General features: G+C 39.7%; 1 protein-coding gene across 1 annotated transcript; it reads right to left on the reverse strand.

The window, feature by feature from the left end:
• Positions 1-620: 620 nt before the first annotated feature.
• Positions 621-27775, reverse strand: LOC126092339 (peroxiredoxin-5, mitochondrial). Its single transcript, XM_049907877.1, has 4 exons — positions 27555-27775; positions 27351-27485; positions 27121-27252; positions 621-988 (listed from the first exon to the last, which is right to left on the reverse strand). The coding sequence occupies exons 1-4, from the start codon at positions 27651-27653 to the stop codon at positions 797-799; spliced, it is 558 nt and encodes a 185-aa protein (XP_049763834.1). The 5' UTR covers positions 27654-27775; the 3' UTR covers positions 621-796.

The raw sequence follows: 27775 nt of genomic DNA on the forward strand, positions 1-27775 counted from the left end.
AGTGAACTTAACCCTCAAGGGAAAACTATTTTATGAACAAATTGAGGAAGACCTGCATTTATGGTAATTTTGTAGTTAATGCTTTCGTGGGCTATGGGGGACACATTTTCCAATAAATGTATTTCTTAAGTGATTGAGGGAACGCAGCTTGCCAAGTATAGTTACCACAAACTTAATCTGTCATTGTGGCCCTTGGGAAGCATACTTGCCGTCAACTTAAGAGGTATCCCAAAGCTTTTGGGAACATGTCTTACCACCTCTGCCTATGCCTGACATCTTGTGGTAGTACACTTCACCAGATGTATAAAAACTAGTACAACAATCCGTTTGTTGGTCGTGTGATCACTAATGTTGTCAGAACACATTGCTTTGCTTCTGCAATATATATACCTTTATTTCACGATAAAGTTTCCAGTACTGTTTTCACATTGTAGTAAGTAAAATTTAATATTGGTAACAAATATTTTAAGTGAAATAAAAACAGACAACATTTCAATATTTCTTTTACATGTAATAGCAGCAAAGTTTTAATACGTCACAAAGGTGCTGTGGTGATACCTGATAAAAAAAAAAAAAAGCGCCTGCGAACAGGTTAAGTTGGAAAAAACCAAAGGAGAAAGTAAAATATGTAACCACGTCAAGCAGGTTACTTATTACCTTTATTGTTAACCATCAACAATTTCAGAATAGTGCATACAAATTAAACATACAGAATATTAGGAAACATCTAAATAAAGTAATTGTGAAATGGTAACGTTAAAGCAGTGGAATAGTTTCGAGATCACAGTTTTAGTTCCTACAAAGGAAGTTTGTCAGCCAAAGAACAGGAAAGCCCAGTACCATCAGGCTCAACATTTAATGATTTCACCACACCATTTTCAATTATCATTGAATACCGCTTCGAACGGGTGCCCCCCAAAGGTGGTAAATTTGTATCCAGTGCCAATGCTTTTGTGAATGATGCATCAGGATCAGCCAGCATCCGGACCTGCAGATAAAAGAATTTATATGAGAAACGTTTTTGCAATGACTGCAACAAATTGACTAGTCTCACAACAACAAAATAGGCAATTTCTTCTTCTGTAAAGAAAACAATAATGGATCAGTATAATATGATGGTTCCATCTTAAATTTTTCCATTTGTGGGCTCAACATTTATTAACTGATCTCCCTTGAAATTGCCTGTACTGGGTACATGCCCCAGTCAGAACATGGAACATAAAGTAGTATGTGAATTACAGTAACTCTTCTGCCTATGTGACCAAGTCTTGATGTGATAAAACTGAACAGTTTGGTTGCTAGTTTTCATTACCTGCAATAGTAACCAAACTGATGTCACACAACCAGAAGAATTTTGTTGAAAAGTTCTCTCCCCACAAAAGCCTGCATTTTTCTCTCTTTCTACACACTTTTATACGAAAACTGCATAACATTGGTGATCAACTGATGGTGAAAATCTTATACGACAATCTGAAAGTGAAAGCTTATTTTTTGTTCCCCCAACCTTCCAACATATATACAATTTAATTAAACATATATACAATGTTAGAGCCTTAGTATACTAAGCTCTGACATACCAATAACTTGAGTATAATACAGAAAAAACACAAGTTTAAGATCATACATTCAATAACTAGTTGCAAAGTTAGAAATTATTACTTTATTTATTTCAGAAAACACACTACATCTGTTAGTTGTACACATCACACAAATTCTTAAAATTTAATTTACATCTCTGATCAATAATTAAGTATAATGACAGCTACCCAGTTCTCAAAATAAGGAGACAATGAGACATCATGTATAGTCAATCACTTAACGATGTATTGGCAAAATCTAACCATTGTGTATAAATCCTATCTGAATGGTACACATAAAAAAAACACACACTTAGTACAACATAGCTTGTAATGACATTTTTTACATTACATTTTCAAAGAAATATATGGGCTATAATGTCCAATGTTCATTTTTATTTGTTACGTATTTGGGGATTACTAAAATTAAGTAATGCTTACATCTGAACTCTTTATTTGTACAGTCAAATCAATATGGGTCAAACAGGCATTGCAAGGAGTAGAGATTTTAATACTGAATGAAAGTCACAAATGATAAGATGATTATAAAATAGGGAAACAAACATCAGCATCGGAAAGGAATTGGGGTGTGTCACACTCAACGATGTTTACAATTTGTGGAGACAGAAAATATAGTCTCTACAAATGACAAAGAGATGTTCATACTAATGCATCGTCAAATGCAAAATGCATAAGCACATCTTGAGGGCAAAACGCAAATAAAGATAAAAGATTACCTTAAGTAAGACATTATACTGTAGTACACATTAAGATATTGCATTTTAAATCTAAACAACACAGTCTTCGCTGTCGTCATAGCAAATTAGAAAATTAGTTTCCAATGTGTGTTACTTTTTTTTAAAGTACAGAAGTAGAATAATAGTGTATTCGTTTTGTGGTTGTGCTTGTTGGATATTTTCAGTGTGTTAGATACAGTACATTACATTTGTACAACATTTTAAAAGGAAACATACGAAAAAGTACAAGCCTTTGTCTAGTTTATGTACAGAATACTATCTTTTCATTTTGGCACAGCTGATTAATTTTTTAAAAGATACGGTAACTGGAATGAAGTTTTGTCATTCACAACTATTTTACTATGCAGCACTTACATTAACTCTCAAACAATTTTAACATTTTATCTCATTCATTATGAAGACTGTGTTCGACATTACCAAACCGTTTATATTGTTGTTAGTTATTTCTTCACTTATTAAAGATTATTACATTTTGCCAACATTTTATTGCTGTATGTACTGCATTAACATAAGAAAAAACTGTCTTCAATATTGTATTTCTGCTTAAGTTTTAACTATGGCAGCTTAAAATTTCCAGATATAATCTTTTTTTATCAAAAAACAAAGCAGAAACCCACTTAGAGCAATTATTGGCTACAATGATTGTGAACCACCAGTCCCTTCAATGTATTATAACTGGTTTCTACTGTATATCTGCACCAAAAGTAGTAGATCTACGAGTTAAACACTGAGCACATATTCAGGCAAATCAACTGGGCAGTCAGTCTCCTCCACCTACTTGCATCCATCAGAGAGTGTACTACAACTGTACAGTCTCTCAACAAACAATTCCTTTGGGAGCAATTTATGGCATATCATCTTACTAAAGTGCTTTGCTAAGGTAGAGCATGGGAAAGTAAGAATTCATTAGGAAAACATATGCTCTGACTGGTCCCATACTGACAAGAGAGCAGTGAGGAGGAGGCAGACAATCACTCATGAGCATCTGTACCACGTGTTACACATTTGGCTGGGTGCCAACAGGACACTCTAGTGTGGCTGAATAATAAATGGATTTACCATAGCAAAGGATTGACTATCTTCAGTACATGAAACCATGAGGAACCTTGGTGCAGCTGGGAGGGTCTTTGAATCATTAGCCTCGTTCCGTTTACGTTTTGTAGACGCTGACCGTGACGATGATGATTGACTCATTGTGAGAAAATCCCCCATAATTGCCAGGTTTTCCGATGGTGCGCTCCTTCCATATGAGGAGCCCTTTCAGAACAGGGTGCACCCACATTAGGTGACTTCACTCCTCAGGCACTTGCCCCTACTCGGGCCTGGAGTGTACCAGGGAGTACGTGCGAACCCTACCTGCCAACTCGGTGTAGTGTCCCTTTTGCAATATTCACCCTTATCAAGGTGAAACGTAAATAAAACTGTCAGTATGTGACTCAAAACGAAATGCAAACATTGATTTAACTGTAAAAATATACAATATATATATATATATATCGATAAATGCAGAAAAGACATTATTTTTATTGTATGAGATTATAATGTGATTATCTTTGTTAGAGTATAAAATACAATGCAATGCTCATTCTTCTGTCTAGTCTGTTTTGTTCTGTTCGTTCTGGTGTGAGCTGGAATAAGGTACGCAAGCTATTGTGCTGCGCTAGCATTTGTTTCTGTCATAACGTAATTGCAAATATTTAATGGTGTAAACTGTGTCCTAGCAAGAATATATTAGTATAAAGTGATCTCCGTGTGTTATTTCAAGAACCTACGCCACATTTATCTTATGAAAAGAATATTTAATGAAAATTATTTAGCATGTTTCCAGCTGCTGCGGAGCGAGTAACAGTAATCTCTGACTTAACAATTAGCCGCCATTACGCGGTACATTTAAAAATATTTTTTCACAGCACAATGTCTGATAGCCAGAGTGAAAGAAATTATGTAAAAATATTCTGTGAGATTAATTGAAGTAATCCAGTGAAATAATTTTAATAAAACTTGTCTATTTTCTGTGATAGTAATAATTTCAGAGCTGAGTACTACTATGCTATTGCATTTACAGTAATTTGTAGGGAGCCTGGCGCTCGATAAAACCAGATATAATACGTAATTGGCAACCTACGAAATTCATTATTTTGCTTACTATATCTCTTTTGTATTTTCAAACAAATTTACTAGGAGTTGTTTCCGCTAACTAAATAAACAACATAACATTATATTTCTTTTAAGAGATATAATACCGGGGCTGGGAATTACGCGTTACCCAGTCACCTGTTACGAGTCAGATGCATGAGGTGTCTCCAAGAGCGCACAGGGAAGAAGAAAAAGAGGAACCTCGAACACAGAAGCGGATGAAGGAATGAAAGAAGAAAGGAACAAAAAACAGTGGAGGGACTGTCCTGATGCTGACTACTGAAAATGCAGAACACATTTCCAAACACATTCCAGACATGCTCCCCAAGGTAGGGGAAAAAGAACAGCAAGAGGATAGATATGCAGCACAGAATAGAAAAGATGCTGCAAATGTTGGGGGCTTGTTGTAGCCAAGCATGAACCTGCCAACAAGCTGCAAGGCCCCTCTATGGGAAACAGGTATTGGGCATTATATGTGGTATGCCTGTTCAATGGCTCCATGTGTGAAGCACCACCACTCCACCTCACAAGACAGCAACCACACGCGCGCGTGGAGTGGTGGTGCTTCACACATGGAGCCACACACACACACACACACACACACACACACACACACACACACGGACAAGAGCACATAACTGTCAGTCTCTTCCCACACATAATAGTCAAAAATGTTCTTCAAGCCAACTGGTATCTCATCACTCAGCCCAGAGAACTGCCACAATACCATTAGCCAGCAGTTTCAAGCCTGTGACTGTCTGGAAATTGGAGTGTCATCTTCATACCAGAAAGATCCTTGAAAATTGAGAACCAAACTATCAAACACTCTTGCTTCAAACTTACTTGTGTCAGCTGGCACAATCTGAACTGAATCAGACGTGGGACACGGAAAACAGATGCCAATGGTGAAGGCAAGCCTCTCCATGCTGTGACGAGAGTGGTGGTGGTGGTGCAGGCACTTCCACACACTGTTCAGCACAACATCTTAACATTTCTGATGGATTCCTCAAAGAATTACATTTGTAGTGTTTCGAGAATTTCTGCGTAAATTCTAGAACCACTGAGCCTTCTACTGTCTAGAACACACAACATTTTAGATGTTAGAGTGGGATGCTAGAATCCTACCTAAAGTGCGCCACGTTTGTGTGTGCAGGTGTGAAATCAGTTACGAGCAGAAGGTAGAAGCGGCAGACATAGCACCAACAAGTGCTTGTCGGGCGATCCATTGAAGTTCTAGTGAAAGTATATGGAAGAACTGTGGAACTTCTACGTTATTCTGTGCTACTTGTATCAGTGACCATTGTTATAAAATAAATAAATACATACATTCTTATCTTGGACTTGCTGGAGGCAAGACGTATTTTACGATTTGTTTTTAATAGAGTGTTGTTTGTTATGCCAACTCTTTGCTAAATGTACTTCAATCTGTTTCAAATGTGAGATGATACGCGTGACTTACAAGAAGTCTAATGTTTGTGTGTGAAGTGTGAATTTTGTTCTTTACAAAGCTCAAATATACCAACAGTTATTGAAAAGTATTCTTCAAGTACCTAATTATTTCCCATGTAGAGAGAAGATTCCTGTAACTAGCATCATATTTGGTGAAGAAGTTTGTTTATAGAGATTCCAGAAGACGGTTATCCAGCGAAGAAGATTGGTTGTGTACATGAAGTAAGTCAACTTGTATAATAAGTGGGAAATTTGCACATACACTACAGACACTCTTAGTCGTCAAATGGATAGAACATGGTGACCGGTGTGAAAGGACCGAAGGAAAAAAGGGATTTTGAGACGAGAACGAGAGAAAAAGCTATTAAGTGTTGCCATAGAAGCCGAGCATAACAAGACAAGAGAACCATTTCATGGAATTGGATTCTGCCCAAATATCTGATTGAGAACATTTGTAAAGGCAAATAAAGGAGAGGACGTAAGAAAGTCACAATGAGAAAAACCAGAGAGACGATCTCGATGTATTAGACTAAGAAGAGATACGCCTAGAACGACACTACTAAGAAGATCTGGTGGGGAGTATACAGCTCTCACACGCATCGCAGGGACGCAGACGTGAAAACCAGCCTACATCCGACGTCAATGGAACCAGCTGCTGTTCACCGGTGCTGACCTGCCGTCACATTCGCTCACCTACGCTGCGAGAATTCTATGCTGGGTGAGCGCAAAACAGAACTTTAGTACCTTAGCAAGAAGTGATACAAACTACTTAATGAACTTTATTAATGTAGTTATTCTACTTAAAGTTGGGTTTTTTTTTTTAAAAAAAAAAAAGGTCTAAAGCTTGCAAAATGTTCAGCAAATTGGAGGGACGTCAGAACCAGTAATGGCTATGAGAATTACTAAAGAAGGGCCTGACTGGTCTGAATTAGTAAATCTAATCAAAACTCTAAATGCTGCTGTAAGTAAGGAACTAAGTTCAACTCTAAGTAAAGAACTAAGCTTAGTACATTCTAGTTTAAATGTCAGAATGAAACTTTAGGATTGTTAAATGCCAAAGTCGACTCACAGAGCAAAGAATTTAGTAATCTATGCAAAGGCATGGATGTTTTAAAGACTGAATTTGACACCCTAAATAGTAAAGTAGAAAATTTGAAATTAGGTTTAAAGAAGGAATTGACTGATTCTTTAAACATTCGTGTAAATCAAATGTTCACTGACCTTAGTAGTAAACAGAATGATAATTTCCAGAAGTTGTCACAAAAGATAGAATTTGAGATTGATGACAGATGCAATAATGTAGAATCAGAAATCAATGAAAAATTAGGATCTTTCGAAAATGTGTGTAATATTAAATTTAATGCTCTAATGCAGGGTCTGAGTACTTTGAAAGAAAGTGTAGATAAGCAGAGCGAGTTAATGCCTGTCATTCAATCGCAAATTACAGGTGTAAGTACACGAGTGGAGAGAAAATAGCAGACTCTTATATCGTAAATGTAAGTAATTTGGAAGAACAAGTCGAAGAAATTATAGAAAGAAAAGTTACAGAGAGAATAATATCCAGGAACACGTCGCCTATAGCTTCTTCCAAACTTGCTGATACCAGGAAGGGCATAGATGAACTCTGGAGAAAATTCAAACTTATCCAAGAACAAGTAGAAAAACAAGTAACTTCACCTACTGTGGTGTTAACCAGTGAAGTAGTTACGGATTTGCAATGGGGAGCTAATTCGGTGTTATCAAGACAATTCCCTACATTTAAGCCCGATGGAGAGGTAAATCCGACATTTTTTGAAAAGGTTTAACCAAGCTTTACCAAAAAATTGGGAAGATTCTAAAAAGATTGAATTTGCTGTGGGTACTTTCTAGGAGAAGCCTCCAAATGGGCAACAGTAAATATGGCGAACTTTTCCTCTTGGGAAGATTTTCAAAAGAAATTTGAAGAGAAGTATTGGTCTGCAAGTGCCCACGAGAAGTTAATATCAGATTTGTGGGACCCAAAATATTACAATATTTGGGGTACAATGAGGAAGTATTTCGATAGGTCGATGGAGGAAGAAGGATTAGTGCCGATTTTAATTAGACGTTACCCATATATGCAAGGAAAGATATCTTATGTAGTGGGTGAAAGACTTTAGAAGAGCTGTTGTCCTTTGTAGACACACTTGATGCCTTAAATAAGGACCGCAACGAAAACTTGCACCAAACTGGAAATCCGAACTACAAAAGGAGTAGTGGTAATAACGTCAAAAAACATTAGGCAAACCTAGCAAGAGTACACCAATGCAACAGGAAAAATAATAACGACAATTCTCAGAAGAAGCACCCACCTTCAAATTTTGGTTCAGTAGCTTCTCAGGAATTTGTACTGAGTAACAATAGAGCACAAAATGGAAGTGCGATACCTCGTTTCGGTAACCAGTCTGTAATTAGTAATAATGAGGAAAACTTGATGCGATCTGGATCCAGGGCCAGGGCCCAGGTCATGGAGATATACATTAGGAGGTCTTGTTTCATGTAAGTATGTTAACTTTACCCACAAAGGAATGGTTACAATTTGAAGAACTGAGTTTAGATACCAATAACCCACAACCTATAATAACAGGGACAGTGGAAACTGCAGAAGTTAACATATTTATAGATTCAGGGAGTGAGGTATCACTCATCTCCAATGCATTCTTTAATTCATTAAGACTAAACAGCACTTACCGCTACTGCCAGTAACGGGAGTTTACGTAGTCAGGGTAACAGGAATGAAGAGTAAAATCATGAGATATGACACTAAAGTGAACTGTTGTATTGGAGATGACATAAAAGACAAAGTTAACAAATCCCTAATATTAACTGATTAACCAACGCGAGCTTTATATAAAATTTACATGGAGTATGAAGTAGTATTTTCCGACTGTCCAGGTAATATCAGCGACTGTATTTGTAAATGACACTCCATTCTTCTGTAAGCCGTATCCAATATCGGTAAGTTTGAACCAAGCAGTTAGGGATGAAATCAATAAAATGATTAATAATAATATTATAGAACGAAGTTCTAGTGTCGTGAAGAATCCATTAGTTGTAAAGAAAGCTACAGCCAGAGTACGATTAGTATTAGACACTCTTACACTGAATCGGCATACAGAAACAGAGAGAGAGAGAGACCTATTAATATTGACGAATTGTTATCCAAATTTGAAAAGGCAAGATTCTTTAGCACTATGGACCTGACTGGGGGATATTGGCAAATAAAATTAAACCCAGAATCCAAAAAGTTTTTTTTTTTTTTTTTGGGGGGGGGGGTGGGGGGGCAAAACTGCTACGGTCATTAGCACCTGGTCTGTGACTTAGGAAAAGCTAAAAAACGAAACTGGAAACCAGCAGCAATGGGAACAAAACTCAAAAAATTGGAGAAACTAAAAACAGTAGGAAAGCTTTAAAAAACCACTATAGAAGGGGGTTGGTTGTCCCCAAAAAGAGCTTCAAATAACTGACGTCATCTCACTGGCCAAATAAACTCGAAAATGCAATTGGCTGAGCACGTGTCATCTGCTAAAATGGAAGATATATCAGGCGACAGCTGTAGACGGGCGCGTAACGGAGTAAAATAGAGGCATTCAAGTAAAAGGTGTCTTACCGTCCACAGCTGAGAGCAGTGGGGACAGAGTGGGGGAGGATCGCCACTTAAAAGATGTCGATGGCTAAAAAGACAGTGCCCTATCCGGAGTCTAGTTAAAATTACCTCCTCCCGACGACGCGCTTGGGAGGAAGAGGTCCAAGCACAGGGAAGAGCTTTCACGTCCCGCAATTTATTATGGGGAAGTGTCAACCAATGTGCGTGCCATAAAAGAACAACACGACGACAAAACGCTCTGTAGATCGGCGACGGGAATCGAGTGAATAGCTGGCCGGGGAAGAGAGACTGCAGCCTTGGCCGCAATATCGGCCGCCTCATTTCCACAGATACCAACGTGTCCCGGGAGCCAGAGGAACGCCACCGAGACGCCCCCCAGGTGGAGCAAGTGCAGACAGCCCTGAATCCGGTGGACCAGAAGGTGGACAGGGTAAAGAGCTTGGAGACTGAGGAGAGAGCTAAGAGAATCTGAGCAGATAACGTAATGTATCCGCTGATGGCGGCGGATGTAGTGGACAGCCTGGAGAACAGCGTAAAGCTCCGCAGTATAAACCGAACACTGGTCGGGAAGCCGAAAGTGATTTGGGGTGTCGCCAACAACATAGGCACTCCCTACACCTAACGATGTTTTCGAGCCATCGGTGTAAATAAATGTGGCTTCCTTCATTTGTGCACAGAGAGCAGCAAATGCCCGACGATAAACAAGTGAAGGGGTACCATCCTTGGGAAATCGACAAAGGTCACGAAGCAGGCAGATCCTGGGACGGAGCCAAGGCGGTGCTGCACCCCAAGTTGTCAAGAAGGTTTTAGGAAAGCGGAAGGAAGAGAACGGAGCAGTTGACGGAAGCAGACTCCCGGTGGTAGTAGGGAGGAGGGGCGGCCTGCGTACCCTACATCAAAGGAGGCGTCGAAAAAAATGTCATGGGCTGGGTTAGCAGTCATGGAAGACAGACGGCTAGCATAACGACTCAGAAGGACTGCTCGCTGATTGGATAGCGGAGGTTCAGCAGTCCCAGCATAAAGGCTTTCCACAGGGCTGGTGTAAAAAGCTCCAGACACTATACATAATCCACGGTGGTGGATAGAGTCGAGATGACGAAGAATAGATGGCCGAGCAGAGGAGTAAACTATGCTTCCATAGCCCAATTTCGATCGTACTAAGGCGCAATAGAGGCGGAGGAGGGCCACTTGGTCCGCTCCCCAGGCGGTACCATTCAGGACACGGAGGGTGTTGAGGGATCGCAGACACCGAGCCGAAAGATAGGAAACGTGGGAGGACCAGCACAGTTTTCTTTCAAACATAAGACCCAAGAATTTAGCGACGTCCGAAAACGGAAGGTTGACATGTCCTAGATGTAAGGAGAGTGGAAGAAACTCCATACGACGCCAAAAATTAACACAAACGGTCTTACTGGGAGAAAAGCGGAAGCCGGTTTCGATGCTCCAAGAGTGGAGGCAATCGAGACATCCTTGAAGACGCCGTTCAAGAAGGCTGGTCCGTTGAGAGCTGTAGTAGATCGTAAAATCGTCCACAAAGAGGGAGCCTGAGACATTAGGAAGGAGACAATCCATAATGGGATTTATGGCAATGGCAAACAGTACAACACTTAGCACAGAGCCCTGGGGTACCCCGTTTTCTTGGGAGAAAGTACAGGAGAGAGTAGTGTTCACCCGCACTCTAAATGTGCGCTCTGCCATAAATTCGCGAAGAAAAAGGGGCAGCCGACCTCGAAAGCCCCAAGAGAACAGTGTGCGTAGGATGCCTGTCGTCCAACAGGTATCGTATGCTCTCTCCAGATTAAAAAATATTGCTACCGTTTGGCGTTTCTGGAGAAAATTATTCATGATATAAGTGGAGAGGGCAACAAGATGGTCAACTGCAGAACGATGCTTTTGGAAACCGCATTGGGCAGGTGTAAAAAGACTGCGGGACTCCAGCCACCAAGCTAAACGGCAATTCACCATTCGCTCCAAAACCTTACATACACTACTCGTGAGAGAAATGGGGCGATAGCTAGAGGGGAGATGTTTGTCGTTTCCAGGTTTCGGAACAGGAACGACGATAGCTACCCGCCACTGTCTGGTAAAAGTACTGTCGGTCCAAATTCGATTATAAAGGTGAAGGAGGTAACGCAGACTATGGTATAGTAAATGCAGCAACATTTGGATGTGGATACCGTCTGGTCCTGGGGCGGAATAGCGAGAAGAAGAGAATGCATGTTGGAGTTCCCACATGGAGAAAACAGTATTGTAGCTTTCGCGATTTTGAGAGGAGAAAGCAAGAGGTCGCAATTCCGCTGCACGTTTCTTCGGGAGAAATGCTGGCGGGTAATTTGAAGAGCTCGAAATCTCCGCAAAGTGTTGACCCAATGAGTTAGAAATTGCGACAGGGTCCACTAATTGATCATGCGCGACAGTGAGCCCAGAGACCGGGGAGAAACTAGGCGCTCCAGATAACCACCAAATCAGACTCCAAACTTCCGAGGAGGGAGTGAAGGTGTTAAATGAGCTAGTCCAAGCTTGCCTTCTTGCTACTGCAGATGACGCGATGGCATCGCGCACTGAACTGCTTATAGCGGATATAGTTGGCCAATGTAGGATGGTGTCTGAAAACGCGAAGAGCACGCCGCCACTCACGTATTGCATCATGGTATGCCTCGTTCCACCATGGAACTGGGGGTGCGCCGGGGCAATTCGGATGTGCGAGGTATTGAACATTCCGCAGCTGAAAGAATAACGTCTGTAATGAGTGACCTAATCGTCGACGCTAGGAAAGTGATGGTCATCGAATGTCGCTAGAGACGAAATAAGTGTCCAATCGGCTTGGGCAAACTTCCAGTGTCGCGGGCGCATATATGGCAGGTGTGACTGCAATCTAAGGACACATGGAAAGTGGTCACTTGAGTGTGTATCAGCAAGGGCGAACCATTCGAAGCGCCGAGCTAGCAGAACAGTACCGACCGAAAGGTCCAAATGAGAGAAATTTGTCGTGGAGGCAGACAAAACTGTAGGTTCCCCAGTGTTGAGGCAAACAAGATCCGCTTGGTGGAAGATGTCTATCAATAGCGAGCCGCGCGGACAAGGATGTGGAGATCCCCAAAGCGGGTGGTGGGCATTGAAGTCCCCAACCCGCAAGTAGGGGGGGGGGGGGGGGGGGGGGGGTGGAAGCTGACCAAGAAGATGAAGGAGATCAGCTCGTGCCATTGGTGTGGACGATGAAATGTATACAGTACAAAGAGAGAAGGTGTATCCAGAAAGGGAAAGACGGATAGCGACAGCTTGGAAGGAAGTGTTTAAGGGGATTGGGTGATAATGGAGAGTATCATGGAGAAGAATCATTAGTCCTCCATGTGCTGGAGTTCCTTCAACAGAGGGGAGATCAAATCGGACTGACTGAAAATGGGGGAAAACAAAGCAGTCGTGGGGACGCAGCTTTGTTTCCTGAAGACAGAAGATGACCGGCGAGTAGGATCGTAAGAGGATCCACAATTCATCCCGATTGGCTCGAATGCTGCCTGTATTCCAATGGATAATGGACATAGGGTGGACAGAAAATGGAAGAATGTGACCAAGATTGCCCTCAACTCAACGACAGCTCAGAGCTTGCAACTGACAGCGCGGAACGGCAGTCAGCCGAAGGCAGAAGATCCTGATCCATAGGTTATTCAGGAGCAACTCCTGCCACCAGCGATCGGCCGGTTGATCGGCCACCAGCAGCGCACCTCGGCGACACAGAAGACAGCCGAGGGCGGCTACCGCCAGGTGGTGCTGTAGATGAGACACGCCGTGGCGGAGAAGGAGAGGAACTGGGTTTCTTATTAGCCTTCATGGAAACAGGATGTTTAGATGAAGGAGGAACCGATGGTTGTGAAGTTGGGGTACGTAGAACATCTTCCCAAGTATTCTCTTTTTTGGAAGTCCGGGTGTCTGACTTTTGGGCTCGAGATTTAGCAGAACCCGATGAAGGGTGAGCCTTAGAGTGAGCAGGCAAAAGTGGGGAGGTTGAACGGGCGATCTTTGCGCTGGCCGATCTGACGACTGTGGCACTAAAGGTGAGATCAGAAGTCTGCTTGGCTGCCTCGTTTGTTGGTCAAGGAGAGGCAAGGACAGTGCTGTATTTACCTGTTTGAGGCACAGTGGGCTTTCGACTGGCGAATAATTTTCGAGCAGCAAAGGTCGACACCTTTTCCTTTGCTCTGATTTCCTGAATGAGCTTTTCGTTTTTAAAAAAGGGGCAATCTCGAGAGGAAGCAGCGTGGTCACCCATACAGTTAATGTAATGAGGGGATGGAGGTGGACAAGCACCCTCTTGGACATCCTTGCCACACGTAACACATTTGGCCGGATTGGAACAGGACTGGCTGGTATGATTGAACCCCTGACACCGATAGCAACGTGTAGGGTTTGGGATGTAAGGGCGAACGGAAATTCTCATAGCCCGCTTTTATGTTCGATGGGAGTTGAACTCTGTCAAATGTCAAGAAGACAGTACGGGTTGGAATGATGTTTGTGTCAACCCTTCTCACGACTATGAACAGCCGTTACGCCCTGGTCAGACAGGTAGTTTTGAATTTCCTCATCGGACAATCTGTCGAGGGAGCGTGTATGAACGACACCACATAATGAATTTAAAGTGCGGTGCGCTTCACCCGGACAGGGAATGTGTGTTGTAGCAGTGAAGTACGCAGCAATTTTTGTGCCTGGAGGGCACTGACTGTTTCTAACAACAAGGTGCCATTTCGTAATCTGGAACAAGACTTTACAGGACCTACAATTGCGTTGACACCTTTCTGAATGATGAAAGGGTTGACCATGGAGAAGTCTTGACCTTCGTCAGACCGAGAAACAACAAGGAACTGTGGCAACGATGGAAGAACTGTCTGTGGCTGAGACTCATTGAACTTACGCTTGTGAGCAGACATAGTAGAAGATGAGGAAACCATTGCGGAAGTATCCCCCATGATTACCGGCATCTCCGATGGCGTGCTCCTCCGTTGTGGGGGCCCTCTCTGAGGGCACTCCCGCCTTAGGTGATTGTTCACACCTCAGGTCACCCCTCCCGAGAAACGGAGGGAGGGACCAATCGGCACTTTCGGAAGGTATCATCTCAGGTAATCACCCCTCCCTGGGCCTGGCCATTACCAGGGGGTACGTACGTGTCCTACCTGTCTACCCGGGACGGGGAATTATGCATTACCCCGTCACCAGCTACGCATGGAAATGCGTGGGTCTGCCTTCAGACGTGCAAAGGGAGGAAAAAACAAAGAAGGGGAAAGGAAAGAAGAGAGGTCTCAAACGCCGCAGCGGAGAAAGGGTAAAGAGAAGAGGTAAGGAAAAGAGAAGGACAAAGGAAGGACGAAGACTTGCAAGCACAGAAAGCGAAGAATGTGTTACATTTTTGAGCGTCCATCTCCGGACGTAGGCACAAAACATACTCCCAGAGGGGGAGAAAGGGAAGGAAAGTGGTGGGGGTGACAAGGGGGGCGAAGATGGGGGATGGGGAAGGATGCAGTAAAGGAAGGTATGCAGCCCAGAAAGGAAGGAGAGCCATATTAGCTCGGGGTCCCATGCTCACTACGCACGTATCCACAAAAGAGTTGTGGACCCCCTGGGGGGGCCGTTCAGACTTATATCTATGTGTCCGTATTCATATGGGACATAGATGGTGTACTAGGGAGAGAGTTATTGAAGGATTTGATAATATACGTAGATGATATCCTAATAACAACAGCTTTTTGGAAAGAACAATGTTTAACTTTATGCAAAACTTTGAATTTTTTTTTGAAAAAAGGTATTATGGTGAAACACTAAATCTTACTTTGGATGCCAAGAACTTAAGTCCTTAGGTCATATTATAGGGGTACAAGGGATGAGACCAGACCCTGACCGCATCAAAGCTATCAAAGAATATCCACAGCCCAGAAATGTACGACAGTTAAAAAGATTTATAGGGATGGCCAGATACCATCGCCAGTACATACAAGGGCAAGAACTAAATGACCCGAGAATTTTATGTTTCTTAAGGAAGGGACTGCCATGAACTTGACATCAAGGTGCCAATGACGCATTTGAAAATGTCAAAAGTGCGCTTGTTGAATCACCCATTTTACATCATCCAGTCATGGCGAACCGTTTAAAATTTTGACAGATGCGTCTGGTTACGATATTGCTGCAGAACTTTTCCAAGGAGAGTGGGATCTGAATAATGTAGAACACCGAATCATAGCTTTTGTCTAATAACCATGAATTAAATTACACGGCTACTGAAAAAGAACTATTAGTGATTGTGTTGGCTATTCAAAAATAACACTAGTATGGGGGATCAGAAACCCACATTTATACAGACTATCAAGCTTTATCCTTTCCAATGAGTAGTCGTTTACTGCATAGTAGGGTAATTTTCCTACAAGAATACGATATTAAGTTACAGCACGTAAAAAGTTCCGAGAATATTGTACCTGATGCTTTGTCAAGGTTACCCATAGGAATGGAAGGACTGAAACGCACAGAAGGACCCAGCATTGTTTTGGCCATTAATTTTATATCAGCAGAATATCCCAACATCCAAAGAAAAGAAATAGCGCAACTGAAAATATCCATCATGGTCCTTACTTTACAGAAATGCTTTCTATGTGTATCCAGAATTCCTTACCTCCTAATCAAGTAGGAAAGTGGAAAATAATAGGTCATAATTTGTTTTGGAGAGATAGCATAACATCGCAATGTTGCCGCTTATGCATTCTGACGGTAATGGAAGACGCACGTGTGTGGTATGTTCGTACAGGATATGGACACTTCGGAATCAAAAAGTGTATGACCCATATGAATTCTATTATTTTAAGAAGTTAGGGTACAAGATAGCATCTTTCCCCCTCCTTCCCTCTTTCCTGACGAAGCAACCGTTTGTTGCGAAAGCTTGAATTTTGTGTGTATGTTTGTGTGTCTATCGACCTGCCAGCGCTTTTGTTTGGTAAGTCTCATCATCTTTGTTTTTAGACACACATACATGTAGAAGAAAAGTATATGGTTATGACATGTAATGTTGTTATGGGTGATTTTATTTACATAATCATTATGTAAAAAAATATTGCGTGTTCGATCTGAGGGGGAGGGGGGATAAGTAATGTTTTGTGAATTTCTGTGTAAATTCTAGAACCACTCCGCCTTCTACCATCTCGAACAAAAATCTCGAATTTTAGATGTGAGAGTAGGATGCTAGAATCCTACCTACTGCGTGTCACATGTTTGTGTGTGCAGGTGTGAAATCGGTCACAAGCAGAAGGTAGAAGCGACAAACAAATGTCAATGACAAGTACTTGTCGGACGATCCATAGAAGTTCTAGTGGAAGTATACGGAAGAACCGTGGAACTTCTAGGTTATTTTGTGCTAATCGTATCAGTGACCACTGTTATAAATAATATCAACAACTGAGATTCTTAAGTCTAAGAAAAAATAAAATTTTTTATCTTGGACTTGCTGGAAGCAAGATGTATTTTACGATTTGTTTATTGAGTTATGGTTGTTAAGCCAACTCTTTGCTAAATGTATGTAAATCAGTTTCTAATGTGAGATGATACAAGTGACTTACATGAAGTCTAACGTTTATGTGCGAAGTGTGAATTTTGTTCTTTATGATAGTTATTGAAAAGCATTATTCGAGTACCTAATTATTTCGCAATTGAAAAGCATTCTTCGAGTACCTAATTATTTCGAAAGTAGAGAGAGTCTTTAAGGTTCCTGTAACTAGCATCATTCTTCGAGGAAGAAGTTTAGAGATTCCAGAAGCCGGCTATCCAGAGTAGATCAGCTGTGTACACTAAGTAAGTCGACTCTCTTAAGAGAAGTGGGAAGTTTGCACATACACTTCACATACTCTTCGTCGTCAAGTCGTTAGACATTATAAGCTGGCTCTAAGGCAATTGAGTGATTGGTAAACCTGGACACCAATCTTTGAATTTTTCTTTTTATTTATTTAAATACACTGTTAGTGTAGTTGATTTAGCATCCATAGCCAAATAAAATAAGTCCAATTCATCATGGGCTTGTAATACAAGGAAGTAAGGATACAGTGGCAACTTTATTAAAGGCATTTCTCAAAGAGTTGCGAGCTCTTAACAACCCTCTGAAGGCCCGATGGTGCAGACCAATCACTGTGTCATCCTCAGCCGATAAGCGTCACTGGACATGGATGTGAAGCGGCATGTGGTCAGTACACTGCTCTCCCAAAGCCGCTACTTTTCAATCAAGTAGCTCCTCAGTTCAGCTCATAAGTGCTGAATGCACCACAGTTGCCAACAGCGCTCAGCAGACCCAAAATGTCACCCATCCAAGTGCTAGCCAAGTCTGACTGTGCTTACCTTCAGTACCCTAACAGATACCAGTATTACCACTGCGGCAAGGCTGTTGGCTCTCTCAAAGATTTAAGAGGGTAAAAAATGGGAAAAGAGTAACAGAATGTGAAACTAATCCTTTGATCGCCACAGCAGTTCAGCGATGAAAGCCCTTGGTGTGAGTGACTGCTGTACATGTTTTGAGACACATGCATGTTTACTGGCTAGTGAGTTTTTAGATTGCAGCACTACTAACAAATTGTCACGACACATGACAAGCTCCTAACCTCCAACGAGATGATACCTAGCCTTGGGGGGTGGGGGGGGGGGGGGGGGGGGGGGGGGGGGGAGGCGAAGTTTGGATACAAAGTTGTGTTGCAGTGTACTTTCGTACTTCTCTGTGCTTCAAAAGGGACAACAACCAATTTCAGCTGTAAATAATCACATTTATGATTATTTAGTCCCATTTTGAGAATGTATGACGGTCACAATCATAAAAATATTTTTGTATATTATTATAAATATCTTCTAATGCTCCCATTGCCAACATGCACGTGATGTGGCATCAAAGTATTGAGCACCTGAGGAACGGTTGCTGAGCAGCTTGACATAGCAGCTGAAGGGTTAATATGGATTTTAAAAGACAATAAGCTAGGCTACTTTTGTTTGTAATACACATACGGGTCACTCCACAACAGAAGACTAGTTGCACCCACCTGACCAGCCCCAAACTGATAGAAATTTTGCAGGGATGATCCTTCTGCAAAATGTCATGAGAGCTCTATGACAGTTTTGGTCACATTTAAGAGGACTTAAAATTAAAACTAGTAACAGTCCAAAGGGGATATTTGAATCTGATATACAAGTTTCAGTACCCAACACCATGTTAAGTTTAAAGTCCTGTCTGCTAACATAAGAAGAAGGATTTCAGCTTCCTTTGAAGAGGAAGATTTTAGCTGGACTGAAAATGTATTAAGTGGACCACTGTGTGTAAAAATAACAAAACTTTCTGTAACAGCTGTAATTTATAATCAGTTTAAGGAATGTAATTTGTATATAAATATTTTTAGGTTTCTTGGACCAAATGAACTTGGTAATGGTTTGCAAAATTTTGACAATAGCATTTTCAAGGTAATTTTTTAAAATCTTATCTCCAATGTCTCCAAAACAAATTATTTTCCAGATAAAAAAACAGCAGAACTGTCTCCAAAGAAATAAAAGTAAAGAAATAATTAGCTGAAAATATTTAAAAATTCAGTCTCAAATTATGCACAAATTTTATTCAAAAAGTTTTGATACCATCTTTATACAATAACTAATGTGGTTTGACTGAATTGATAACAAGTAACTTCAATATTATGAATAGGACAGATTGCTACTCACCACAGAGGAAATGTTGAGTCGTTTGTTGTGCCACCCTGTGACTTAACATCTCCTCTGTATGGTGAGTAGCAATCTATCTCTTTGAAAATACTGTTATTCTATCCTGAACTATCCACTGTTTGACAAGTAACTTCTCTGTACAACTACTGAAGGATACCTAGTACACTTAGCTTCTTCAAAAATTATTGTCACTGCAAAACTGTTGGAAAATTATTGCTATCAACATTCTCCCCCCCCCCCCCTCCCCACACACACACACAGTTCAAGCACATGTTGCACAAAATTTACTCTACATTGAAAAAGTTAGTACTAGTTGCAATTTTAAGACCTCTTAATAGTTGCCAAAAATTTGTAGAATTCTTGCATTTTGCAAACCTCTACTGAAAGCCTTCTAAAAAAAACTTTAAATTTATGTTGAGCTGAAATTTCGCACAGCCAAGTTTTATTCTATACTTGTGCAAACTTTCATTTAAACTGAAAATGATAAAGTGGGGAAGATTTCACTTTACGTGGAATAACCAATAATATAATCACTAAATTAACAGATTGAGATTCACCAATGGCTACGATACATCTACTAGACATCCTGGTACACTGTAATTTTATTGCATTAACTTATCTGTCACCATGTCTTTATTTTCATATTACAATAACCATAAGTACTGAGAATAGTAACTAACCTATGGAATGTAGTATGTTAAAAGAACCTTATAAGATGATTGAACAATGTTATCACTGTATAAACAAACTTCACATTTATAATATGCTGTGGGGCACCTTTATTTGTATAAAATTACAGAGATTTGGCATTGGAGTTGGCATTATTGTCAAAAGGATTTATTTTACAAAACTTAAAATAGGAAAAGCTTTTTAATTGACAAAACTGTTACTTGGTACCATATTTATATTTCTACTTTACCTTAACGCCATATATAAAGTTAATTATATGACCGACTTCTCATTGTAATTGAAATCAAACATTAAACATACTGGAATTGGAAGCTATCGTCAAAATTCTGAATAAAGGCCATTGTTAAGTCACTGCAAGACAGCAATTGTTGCTACCGTATGTGAATTACTGGAAATGAAAATGTAAATAAATGAGAAAATTGTGAACCTTTGATGTCAAAATTTATCTGACAAGCGTAAAACCTATTCCATACATTTACATCTAGATACACACTCCTCAAGCCACTGTGTTGTGCATGGTGAAGGGTACCTTATATCACTACTAACTCGTTTCATTTTTTGTTCCACTCTCCAACAGACCAAGGGAAAATGGCTTTCTTTACACCTCTGTATGAACCCTAATATCTTAACTTCGTGGCCCTTGCACATTCTGCAGCTTAATTCAAATGCTAGTTCTCTATATTTTCTCAATAGTGCTTGACAGAAAGAACACGATCTTCCCTCCAGGAATTTCCACTTGAGTTCATAAGGCATTTCTGTAACACCAGCACATTGATTGAACCTACCGGTACCAACAAATCTGGCAGGCCGCCACAGAATTGCTTTGATGTCTTCCATCAATCTGACCTGGAGGGGTTCCTAAACACTTAGCAGTACTCAAGTATGTGCAGCACAAGTGTGTGTTCGCTATGTGATATCCTTTACAAGTGAGTCACTTTTCCTAAAATTCTCCCAACAAACAAATTTTACCATTTGCCTCCCCTACCACAGTCGTTCAGTGCTTGCTCCATCTCTTATAGCTTTGCAAAGTTAACGCCTAGATATTTAATGTCTGTATCAAGCAGTACATTATTAACACAGTATACAAGGTTTTCTTTTCCTACTCATATGGATAAACATATTTGTCTATGTTTAGAGCAAGCTGCCATTCATTACACTATTTTGTATACTCCTACAGTCACTCAACAATGACACTTTCCCATAAACTACAGCATCGTCAGAAACCAGCTGCAAATTGCTGCTCACCATGTCCCTCAGATCATTTATGTATATAGAGAATAAGAGTGATACGATCACACTTCTCTGGGCACTCCTGATGATACCCTTGTCTCCGACAAACATTCACTGTCTAGGACAACATAATGCATTCTACTACTACAAGTTTTCAAGCCACTCATATATGTGGGAAACTATTCCATATTCTCCGACCTTTGTTAACGGCCTTTGTCATACTTTCTGGAAATTGAGGAATATGGAATATGCCTGTTGCCCTTCAACCACGATTTGCAGAACATGTGATAAAGGGGCAACCCAAGTTTCGTACAAGCGATGCTTTCTAGATCAATACTGATTGTGGACAGAAGCTCTTCTGACTCAAAGGAATTTATATTTGAACTGGGAATTTTGTTCAAGAATTCTGCAGCAAACCATGTCACCATCAATCTTTTCAAGTATATAAAAAATAATTTCTTGCTTCAATACTTATGATATTGCTTTACTCTCATTACTTGACCAAACAATTTATGGCTAAAATTTTGAGCCAATTTTTTAAATACTTTTTGAAAGCACGAGTATTACAGATCCACAAGTAACATATTTGCACTATTATTTTTTCTAATGTCAGTCCATTTGCAGATGATCTCTCAGTTTATCGTGGGGTGAAGCAAATAAGATCTAGCAGCAGACTGTTCAGGCAGACGTTGCTAGAGTGTACAATATGAACAATAGTAGGGAGAATATAAAAAAAAATAAAAATAAAGCAGTAAATTTCCTTGCCAGAAAATCCAAGTAATATTTTAGTACAATCCACAGGATTACACACACAACCCAATATATTAAGAATAAGGGTAACATTCAACAACGAACTACACTAGAGTCTACAGGTGAGTAAGGACTGGCACATAACAATCAGTCACAATCCCATTAAATTTTATTACTCTTGCACATCTAGATTTCGACTATAAATAGCAATCTTTAGCGCATTTCAGTTACAATCCAACAAACTCATAGCAGCACATGTCACCATATTATCTTACTACAGTAAGATGCGCAGAAGATAACTATTTATAGCCAAAATCTACATGTACAAGAGTAATAAAATCTAATGGGATTGCAATTGATTGCTGTATGACTCTCCTTCCTTGTAGACTCCGGTCGCTGTGCACAATTCCTTATGGAAACAAAGTTCATCTACAGGTGAGTTGTGTATTCCACAAGGTAGACCATGTGCTTCTCCATGTAAGCAAACTTAACAAATTCTTCCAGGAGAAGCAAAGCAAGAAGTATTTGCTGAGCCTCGTCTGGCATACTGCAGTCCTGTAAGGGATCCATAGCATTTATGGCCAATACTGGATTATGCGGCCACATGAAGGGGAGCTACAAGGGTAGTTCAGATATGTTTCAAGTATATAATGAAAGAGCAGACACTGAACTCATTAACAGTTCAAAAGAAGCAGCATGCATTAGAGGCTGGGTACAGTTCTGTTGCAAATTTCAGTGTAAGAGCTAATGACTCGAAACAAGCTAAATGTTGAGGAATGGATGAGAAGCCAGAAGTTTGACCATTCTCATAAAATAAATGGGCTCCACTGTCACAGAGTCAATGACAGGAACTGACATGACAGTATTGTAGAAAGGAACTGTGCGAAACAACAAATTAACAGAATCAACACGTTCAGTGAAAATTTAAGAGTGAAGTCTATATTTAGAAATATATATTGCTACAGGAGCATGAAAACTTCACTGCAATTTAATGTAATAACAAAATCTTGGTACAACCATCTGTAGTGTACAAAATGGAAGAAGTATATATGGATCTAATAAAGTCTAAGCTGGGTTCAGTGGGGAAATTGCAGACACACAGCTTATTTGTGAAGGAACATATATTACCGTGTAATCAATATTTGAGTGCTGTTTACCTGTCTAGGGTACCTAACAACTTAGAATTGCAGGTCAAAGAATACTGGTAAAAAAAAAAAAAGTTCAATTTATTCAGTATATGTGAGTATTAGTATTTGGGTCAGTTCTCAAATGAGATGTTGAGCATGATTGGTCGCTTGTTAAATTATGTGAACATGACTACAAAGAGGAACTGAACATATTGTTCCACCGAGACATAAAGCTTTAAAGACCACAATGATATCAGTAGCAACATTAGAAAAAAAGAAGGGTGGGGGGGATTAGATCTTTTCTTCAAGCAGCTTTCAGAGGAGAAGTTTGAATTCACATATTTTGTGATGAAGTCAGTGATACAATAATAATGGCCTTAGGAATCTCCAATGTAAATGTAAATCCAGGTACTGGTAATCAAATAAATTACAGTAACAAACATCTTTCTGTTTGTCATCAAAATACTCAGTCAATAACAAACAAAGTTTTTGGTGTAGAGGACTCAAACCCGGGATCTCCTGCTTACATGGCAGACGACCTACCCATCTGAGCCACTGAGGGCACAGAGGATAGTGAGACTGCAGGCTTGCGCACACCTCCCGTGAGACCCACATTCTCACCTTATACGTCTACACACTACATTCGTAATGTCTCTACCCAACACACTCATTACTTCTGGAAGACATTCTTACCAAGTCCCATAAGAGTTAGGGGAATATGTGTGCATCCACACAGAAGGAGGTCATGGCCAGTATAGCCATTAACTATATGTCCGAAGGAACAGACACCATATCCATATAAGTATATAGAACTATAAAATTACTATAACAGCAAGGCAATTTAATACACACAATATAGAAACATTCAACTCCCTGTTATCAGGAAAAAGGTGGGAAGAAGTTTCGCAAACAGATGATACCAACAAAAAGTTTGAGAAATTCTCTAGCATCTTCATTGATTACTTTGATATTGCATTCCCTCTCAAAACAGATGAAATAAGAGGCACAACTAAAAAAGAAAAACTATGGATAACAACAGGGATCATAATATCACGTATGAGTAAAAGAGAATTACTCGAATACAGGAAAAAACAACATACCCCCTTCTAAACAGTTACATACAGGAATACATTCAAACCTACAGAAGAGTGATTCAACAGGCAAAAAAATGGCCAATGATGAATTCACAACAGAATCAGCAAATAAAAGCCAAGCAATACGGAAAGTCATAAAGAAGGATGCAAATAGTGTGTCCCATAAAAGGAAAGTATCACTTAACCATGAGAACGGGAGTATAACTGATCCCCAACACATTGCAAATCTTTTTAAATGGCACTTTGCAGAGATCACTAATAATTTGACAAAACAGATACTAGAATGAAACAGAAAAACAAAGTGCACTTGTGTTCTTCAGTCTACATCAATGAAACAACCCCAGATGAAATTATCGGTGCTGCATCAGCTAATAGGAAAATGTCATCAGGGATTGATGGTATTCCTATTAAATCATAAATCTATGTATTAAAAACATTTCACTTCTTCTTGCAGATATAGTAAATTCATCTTTTCTGACAGTTTAAAAATTGCTAAACTGGTCCCTATCCATAAGAAAGTAGACAAAACAAATATAGAAAACTATAGACAAGTCTCATTATTATCAGGCTTTAGTAAAATCTCAGAAAAAGGTACTGTATAATAGGTTAATGAAATTCTTAGAGAAAAAAAATTCTCACCAAGTCTCAGCACGGATTCAGGAAAAATAAAACAACCAGTGAAATTTATGATTTTATAGAAATTGCCCTGCACACAATAGACAAAAAAAGGCCACTGGCATTTTTTTTAGACTTAAGTAAAGCCTTTGACATACTGGACCACAACATATTGTTGGAGAAGCAACAAGTATAGGCTATAGCATTAGAGACACTGCACTAAAATGGTTCACTTCGTACTTGTCGAACAGGAAACAAAAAATACAAATAAAACATGAACTAAAGGAAAACACCAGGACACGCTTCTCAGATGCAGAAGTTCTAAATAAAGGGGTCCTTCAGGAATCCATTCTTGGGCCAATCCTCTTTCTCCTGTATATAAATGATCTAGACCTGAACATTCGCAGATGACACAAGCATCTTAATTACGGGAAATACCCCAAGTCAGCTTCAAACAGCTGTTAATAAGACTACTGAACAGCTAAATAGATGGCTAGAGAGGAATAAACTTATAAAAAAATAATAAAAATTCCTAAATTTCTGTTTAAAAGGTGATGCGTGCTGTACCAGTGTGACAAACTCCAACAAAATTTAGTCTTCTATGGAAACAAAGTTGCGCGCGCGCGCGCGCACACACACACACACACACACACACACACACACACACACAGATATAAACAAAATTAATGAAACACAAAAGAAAATATGTCACAGTCTGCGTTTACTCTCTGTCAAAGTCATAGCACTGCCCGAACTGCCTACTTTGCCAAATTCCACAGCATCCTACTGTATGGAATTATTTTCTGGGTTAATACGCCACCTAGTTTAGTCATCTTAATGCAAAAAAGAACTGTACGAGCAATGCAACATGCTCGACAAACAGATTCGTGCAAACCCCTCTTTCAAAAGTCATCAATTCTCCCTCTTCCCTGTATGTACATACTAGAAATCTGTAAACATATTAGAAAGAATTTAAAAGATGTAAATGAAAATTTTAATATCCATCAACTTGATACGAGACAAAAGGAAAAGTTTCATGTCCAGTCAATAAGGACATCAGCCTATAAAACCTCCACAGTACACAGTGCTATACAAATTTACAATAGTCTTTCATATAAAGTAAAAGATACATCATCATTCTTACTCTTTTGTAAAAAGCCCAAGGGCATTCTTATTGGATCATTGCTTCTATTCAGTAGCAAAATTTCTAGATCATTTAAGATACAAAAGAGTTGAAATAAGACAGTGAAGCTACTGCAAGAACCTTTGTGGATAAAGCTACAATTCATGTATCTGCTGAAATAATTACTATATATATGTGTGTGTGTGTTTTCTGTATCCCACAATCTGAGATTTATAGGATGAATCAATAAACCAAAAAAAAGCCAAACCATTATCAGGCTTCATAGCTGGACCAATATACAGCTATTTGTGAATCAGTACTACTAATAAACACATTTGTACAATGCAAATTGATAAACATGGAAATTTGTCTGCTACAGTATAATCTCTACCATTTGCAAGAACAGTATTCCTGTAATTAAATAATTCACTTTAGCTTAGTTGTACTATTAAGGACAGTGACATACCTGACAACAATATACACCATTGTAACAAGTGAAATATTACATAGAATCTCAATGATACAATATGTAGCCTTGATAATGGATTATGTGTCAGAACTTGCTCCCAAACAAATCTATTAGTGTATCCATCTGTTGTCACCTGTATCTCAATATGTTCACAGACACACTATTAGAAATAGTGTCTATTCATCCCCCATCTATGATTCATAATAGAGTTTCATAATTCGAATTAGAAAGGCTGTCACTGGTTACCAGCAGACATTAAATACGAAATTGAAAATTGCAGATACTAATAAAAAGTAAAAATACACTTAGTAGATTTAACACTTTATCAAAATATTCGACTTGGGTATACATTCTGCCAAATCTGACGATGAGTACGAAAAGATATAGGCTTTGTATTTATACAGCTGACAGTGTTCTGTATGCTTTTACGTGTCATATGAAAGCAACAGTAGAATAACTAACGAGAAGAGAGAGTAGCCATTTATCACTAAATGTGTTGTGCAGTCCTGAAAGCTCTCCATTAGGGATCTGCGGATTATGTGAGAAATAATGAATATGGATAGTACTGAAAAAAAGGCGCCATACGAAAAAAGGGGCATGTGCCATATTTAACTAGTGGAATAACACCGGATTTGACAACTGTCGGCTAGGGCCCCGGAAACCTTGAATGTGGTGACAGGCTTCCCATTTTCTCCTAAGACAGTCAAAAATCTCGATCCAGTTTTAATTTCTCCCGCTTGTCATTATATAATACGAAACATACCTTTCCAGTCGCCTTGTGCTCTTTGCCCCAGGCTTCCATGACAAATGGATCATTTACGGACACACATATGATTTCATCAATTCCCTTCTTCTTTATCTCGTCTGCTTTTTCCACGTATCCCGGAAGGTGTGTCTGAAACAAAAAAATAGTTAAATAGCAGGTACAGTCTCATTTTAATTGCGGAGTACCAGTGTTAGACAATTTTATTCGATGGTGTTTCCGAAACTCACCTTTGAACAACCAGGAGTAAAAGCACCAGGTACAGCGAATACAACAGCCTTTTTGTTACTGAGAAGCTTTTCAAGATTAACTTTATTCGTAGGGTTGTTCTCATACAGTTCAATCGATGGCAATTTGTCGCCGACCTGGAAAAATATGTTATTTTAACACTAAATCTACAGTCAACGGTGAACCTTCCACAGATTTATATTTACCTTCAGACCCATTATGCTGCTTGCGTGAAACGACCGACAAAACTGTTTCAACAAAGCCTTCGTAGTATTGACGCCCGTCAAAGAGTAAATCGACAGCATTTATATAAACCGGGAAATCGACCTTGAAATCAATGCTATGAAAAGTTGCGCGGTAGTTGTGGTTAAAGCGCGCAAAAAAAAGTGACACTGCGTTGTTCAGTAGATGGTCTGAAAAATAGAAC

Source organism: Schistocerca cancellata, chromosome 7, assembly GCF_023864275.1.
Source record: "Schistocerca cancellata isolate TAMUIC-IGC-003103 chromosome 7, iqSchCanc2.1, whole genome shotgun sequence".
Taxonomy (NCBI): Eukaryota; Metazoa; Arthropoda; class Insecta; order Orthoptera; family Acrididae; genus Schistocerca; species Schistocerca cancellata.